General features: G+C 32.3%; 1 protein-coding gene across 2 annotated transcripts; it reads left to right on the top strand.

Moving 5' to 3' along the window:
* Window positions 1–1423: 1423 nt before the first annotated feature.
* Window positions 1424–5223, top strand: LOC108450602 (uncharacterized). Of its 2 annotated transcripts, none has more exons than XM_017748295.2 (6): window positions 1424–1580; window positions 1659–1743; window positions 2680–2815; window positions 3573–3710; window positions 3802–3923; window positions 4795–5223. In XM_017748295.2, exons 2-6 carry the CDS (start codon window positions 1700–1702, stop codon window positions 4952–4954), a joined length of 600 nt encoding a protein of 199 aa, XP_017603784.1. In that variant the 5' UTR covers window positions 1424–1580; window positions 1659–1699; the 3' UTR covers window positions 4955–5223. The 2 variants fall into 2 exon arrangements, with proteins under 2 accessions (XP_017603784.1, XP_017603785.1); XM_017748296.2 differs by having other exon boundaries at window positions 1682–1743.
* The last annotated feature ends 908 nt before the right edge of the window (window positions 5224–6131 follow it).

Consider the following 6131-nt stretch of genomic DNA (forward strand, 5'->3'; position numbering starts at 1 on the left):
TAAAATTTTCGTTTAACATGTAAATGATATAGATTCAATCTAAATTAATTTTTAAAAAGAACTTTAAATTAAATCTAAAAATTCAAACGAATTATATTTATATAATTTGAAATATTTTATCTCAACATTGGCCCAAGTAGACATGTAATCCTAACTTTCTTATAAATTCGAAAAAGAATCCCACTTATTTACATTTGTTTACCCTATAATCGGAGCATTGAAATTTAATATTAACGTACCCTAGGTACACACACAAAAAAAAGAAAAAGTGTTTACTTCGTTTAACAGATAAAGTTGATCACTTATTGAGTTATTTTGGATTATGATCAACATGTCACTCATATTAATTAATTGCATAAAAATGCTAATTTTTTCCTTGATAAAGTTATTTAATTGTATATAGTCTTTTCTGAAGGATATATTTTTTATTGTTTCTAGAACAATTCACCAAACCCATATGATTTAAAAGTATTTTTTAAATAATAGAACCGATGGGACATTCTTTATATACATTTCATGACTATCTTAACAATAAAATGCATATTTATCTCGTTCGTTTATACTTATTAATAATAATTAACTAATGGCGTTGAACAACCATACAATTTGTTGCTAAATGTTGATTTTTAGCAAAAAATACTTAATTGCAAGTTGAAAGATTAATCTTCGTCGCGGCATAAAATAATGCTTTAGCAGTCAAAATGACGGAAATTTTGAGTTTTAATATCCGTAAATTTTAATTTCCTTCAAAGAGAAAATCCATATATTTTAAATTTTATTCTATTTATTAGTTGATTATAGATGCTCTTTTTTTTGTTATTTTATTAATTATGACTTAAAATAATAAGCCAGCCCACATGCAAGCACCAAACTTTTGCACTTTTCAAATATGAGATATTGTTTGAATAAAATATAAATTATTAAATATTAACAATAAAGGGCAAATATTATTCTACTTCTTTTTTTATGGGAAACCATTAAATTTTTTTCTTGTCGTCACTTAAGAAGCTTTTAATTTGCTAAAACTCTAGCAGGTGCTTCAACGGTCAATGTGATTTTGGAGTATCAAAGTAAATTTAAAAGTTGATTACAAGAAAAATAAATATTTATAAATAAATATTTAATGTATCGACCATATATAAAAATTATTTTATAATTTTTTCAAAAGTATAAATTACTATGTTATTTTATTTTGATAAATTTATGTAGATACGCGAATAAGAGAATTTATGCAATCTTTTCATAGAGTTAACTTTGAAGGGCTTACTGCTGATGGCCCAACTATAAAATATTAAGTCCACAAGATTTTAAAGCCCAAATTGCAAATAGTCGTGGTACTCACCGCCCTTGGAAGGAGCGTAGGGAAAAAGTTGAACGGTGGACTCCAGGGGTGGGCCCCAAAGTCATCATCTAATTCGTTCAACCAAAGTGTTAATCAACGTAATTTTCTCTCTGTCTTCGCTCGATTTTTTTTATTTTATAATTTTCTTTTCGTATAAATTTTGAGAAAAATAAGAGAAAAAAAATTAAAAAGGAAAGAAGAGAGTTTCCTACGAAAATCAAGGGCTTGTTTTTTGCAGGTTTAATTACTAATCTTGATTAAGAATTTTAATTATCACATCTGATTTCCCTCTCAATTTTTTCTTTAATTGATTTAGGATTTTCTTTTTGTCGACCAAAGATTTTTGAAGGGATCGCTATGGCAGTTGCTTCGGACGAAACCACCCGCATATGCAATCACTGGTATTTTTTATTAGTATATTTGCAGACCATTTTCTAGAATTAAATTTTCATATGTTGAGTTTTCGACGCAATCTTCCTGATCGCAGCCCTTTTGTTCCTTTATTCTTATATCAGCTTAGAATTTGCGTCTTTCTGCTTAAATTTGTTGTTCTTTTTTCTTTCTTTTTTTTAATATATATTTTTATTGGTGTTGTGGAGGAATTTTTTTGCCTGATTTGTCTAGAATCTGTGTAGTACGATATTAATTCATGCATAAAGAAATTATTAGTAATTTAAGTTGACCAAATCAAGCTGGAAAGGGAATGACTTTAGTTGAATTACCTGCTTTGATGTCTGTGAGGACCTAAAACATTTTTATTTGATGCGTTTATGTCTTCGTGGTTGTATTAGTTAATCTGATCATGGCATTTGTCGTGCCCATAGCTGAAAATCCTTTGAATTTTGAAAGTCTGGATATGATTATAGGGTATGTTAAACATTTCAACTTAATTGTTGGTGTTTTTGAGATATTTCTTTGTTTTTCTAGTTTTCTATTATCAATAATTTTGTAATCAACTTGATGCTGGAAAGTGTGTGCGTATATTGAATAAAGCTTGAAGCTTCCACTTTTTCCTATATATCTGAATGCTCGCAACACTTAACGACATGTTTGAAGTATGCTTACATTGTTAGGAAGGTGAGTTGTGGATGAAAGATTACCGAGGTTTGTCTATTACCTTGCTTTCTTGCAAGATAGAAGTGCATTATCCTTCTGAGTTTTGTTTTGATGTATGCCTCTGTTTTGAAGTGGTTGCTAATTTATTTGATGTTAGAATGATGTGTTTTGCAATCCATTTTTACGAGGATGGAGTTCCTTTTACTTAAATAGGTAATTATTTTGGAAATTCCCCCGCTTTAAAAGCTTTTAATGAGTGCTTTTCCATTTTAATGGTTCAGTGACAGGGCCATACCTTCATCAAATATTGATTTGCACTATGCTCATTGTTCTCGTAATCTTGAAAAATGTAAAGTTTGTGGTGATATGGTTCCAAAAAAGCATGCTGAGGAGCATTTCTTAAACACACATGCTCCGGTAAGTCCTTTCTAATTGTTCTCATTTGAATTGTTTCTTTATCTTGCTTTTTCTTCTTTCCCCATCACTATGATGACTTTTTGAGTGCTATTTGAGCTAGAGCAATGAAATTGTTCGATCCTTGTAGATGGCTCAATAAACAGAAATAATACGTAACATTCAAATGTACCGAAAATTTGGAACTTTTCTTAGGCCTTTGTTTATTCTCTTTTACAATGAAATAACCAAGTTTTTGCTTTTGCATATTCTCCTTGCCAAAATATCTTATTGGTCTAGGACTTGTGGTTTATCTGACAAAGATAATTGATAAAGCCGGTTTAAAGTGGTGGATATTTGAGTTAATATTCCCCCCGTTCTCTTCTCCCCCCTTTTGAACCCAAGTTTTCTCTTTTGGGTTTCAATGCGTGGGTTTGTCAAGGGAAGACTTTTTTCTAAGATCATAACTGTAAGGTAGAAATTATTCAACCAACTGATAGTTAAGTTTAACTGTTTATTGTCAATGAAGGTTGGAATTATTGTTTTCGATAACGAAAAGACAAACACAAAGATTTTAGTTATTCCTTTAACATTGATAATAATGGAAAAGTGCAGTCAACCACAAGTTTGTTTGGCCTAGGTTATCGTTTCTCGATTCTGTTATGCTTGTGTGTTTGTATCTAATGTGCAGGTGCAATTGCAATTGCACATCTACTGTTAAATCTAACATAATGCAGTTGTTAACATTTGTGATGTTATTGACTCCATATATGTCAAGCAGGTTACCTGTTCACTATGCAGTGAGACAATGGAACGTGAAATTCTACCTATCCATAAAGGTGAAAATTGCCCCCAGAGGATTGTTACTTGTGAGTTTTGCGAGTTTCCTTTGCCTGCTATTGATCTGGCCGAGCATCAGGTGATAATTCTGAATCATTTTCAGTGAGAGGATTCCCACAATATTTGTTAGGTGAAACTGTTATAATCTTGCCGCTTCTTTGCTATTTTAGGAGGTATGTGGGAACCGGACAGAACTCTGTCATCTCTGTAACAGATACATTAGACTGAGAGAAAGATATAACCATGAAAGTCGATGTAATGGTATTCCAGAAGACCATGTCGGATCTTCCAGGTATACATGCTATAGTTTACAGTTGGAATGTTCGGGTAGGATTCGGTTATTGCGTTTCAACAAATTTTTTTATACTTCTAAGCTTGTTTTTGATGCCCTATGTTGTGAAGTTATATTTTTGTCTTCCTAGTATCTAGCGCAAGTTAGCATTTTGTACTCATTGCAAGTTTCAATCTGGAAAATTGGTAACTAAGTCAACGTATGGGGATTTATGTTAAAAGTATTCAGTGAGTTAGTTCTTTGGACAATCGTGTCTATGCTTCATTCAGGACAAATATAGCGAGTTAAGAGTTTTTTCTTAGCTTGTTATTTTATATCAACATGGGCAGTTAAAGCTTGTGATTTATATCAATGGTTGTATGCGCCATGTCATTATTGTCTTTTTTCTACTCCCTTCCATTAAGATATGTTGCTCCAACTCTTTTAACTTCAAGTATTTGTGTTCAATACTTCTGGCTTGTGAACATGGGTAGGGGGTATGATCCTTCAAGGATCCTCCAATTACACGTAAAAACTGGAAAAGTACTGAATGCATCCTTGTTGGGCAAATATCTTTTCGAGATTCTAATCTGAATCTGAGTAACATGACCATCAATCACAAGAACTGAGCCCCTAGTAATCTAGGAAATAGTGCATATTTAACTTGTGTTCATCTCACCTGGATATGAACCGAACCTATTTCTATTTTGTAAAACGCCTCTTGATAAATCCTGAGATCGATTGTGATGATGTTTTACTGTTTTAACATTGGGCACATACGTCTTTATTATCTGAAAACCATATCGGAATGTAGCTCTTTTTTTCTGCATTGTCTGAAGAGAGTTGTACCATGTATGTGGGTTTAATTTAATGGATTGGGACCTATGTTTAGGAATGTTAGGCCAGTTGAAAGGGAGCAAGGAGCTCGGAGAAGGCAGCCGCCTGAATACTCACGGAAACGACTTCTATTCACCATTGCAATAGCCGGGATTGCTGTTTTATTAGGATCACTTTTTTTCCAGAAGACGATGGAGACCGGTCCAGTAGTTTAGCCGAGTAGAGGATGCTCATTGGCTTGTGTAGATCAGCTGGAGAGCTTACATATTTCATTTCTGTATCTCAGATTATCCTAGAGCGTATACCATTTTTACTGTATTAACACTCAATTCAGATTCTGATAATCTATGGACAATCCCATCGCCATATTTGCTCCTTTCCTTCTGAATTTATGTACATGAAAGATGACACTGTTGCCTTTCTTTTGTAATTCCAAATTATTTTCTCAATAATAATGCTAAATGTACCGAAAATATTTTAACAAGTTGAATTCCTTTTCTTTTGCTCTTATGCTGATATGTCATTGTTGCAATGTTATTGAGGGTGGTCACGTTATATGTTCGAGCCGTACAAGTCAAACTTTGGATTAGGGTTTTCCCCTTTCAAGCTAGTCTAAATTAGTATTTAGCAGTAATTCTTAAAATTAATTAAAAATATATTAATATTAATATAAAAATTAATGCCCTGATAGAGAAGCTCTTCAATCTCTGATCATCTTCGTCGAATGATAGTCTAATTCCAATATGTTCCTCTTCTGAACGATTTTTTTTTTTTTGACATTTTAGATTGAGTTTTTATGACCTAGAATTCTATCACAAACTCCTAATTGAATTTAGTACTTTGAGTCTCTTTTTTTGTTGATACTTTGATTCCCTTTTCTATGATTTTATTTTGTTTCTTTGCTTTTATTAGACTTGTTTGGAGTCACTGAAATAAGTTTATTTGCTTTTTTCTTGGTTAGAGGTGAGCTAAGGGGGTTTGATAGTGACTTTACTAGAGATTGAGGCTTGAGTTATTGTCGATATTGTGGCTTGAGTTATTGTCGATATTGTTTAGATTATCGGGTTAGGAAATAATGGTGTAAAGATTGAGTAAGCAAAGTGTAAACTTATAGTTCAATGATCAACTTATAACTTTTTAAAGATTAAGTGATCAAATTGTAGACTTAATAATAGTTGAGTGACTAAATTGTAGATTTACCCATCCCCACATCCAGGCAGCATTAGTGGCACGTGTCATGGACCACAGTTCAAAGTCCATGACCATTGCACAAAGAACATATCATGGAAGTCAATCTATTAAATGAGACTCATTTAACCCACTGCAACTAGTTCGATTCGAAGAATATAACATCCCCACTTTTTTTTCTAAAAAAAAAGGAGAAGAAGAATA

The sequence above is a fragment of the Gossypium arboreum genome, chromosome 5, assembly GCF_025698485.1.
Source record: "Gossypium arboreum isolate Shixiya-1 chromosome 5, ASM2569848v2, whole genome shotgun sequence".
NCBI classification, from domain to species: domain Eukaryota; kingdom Viridiplantae; phylum Streptophyta; class Magnoliopsida; order Malvales; family Malvaceae; genus Gossypium; species Gossypium arboreum.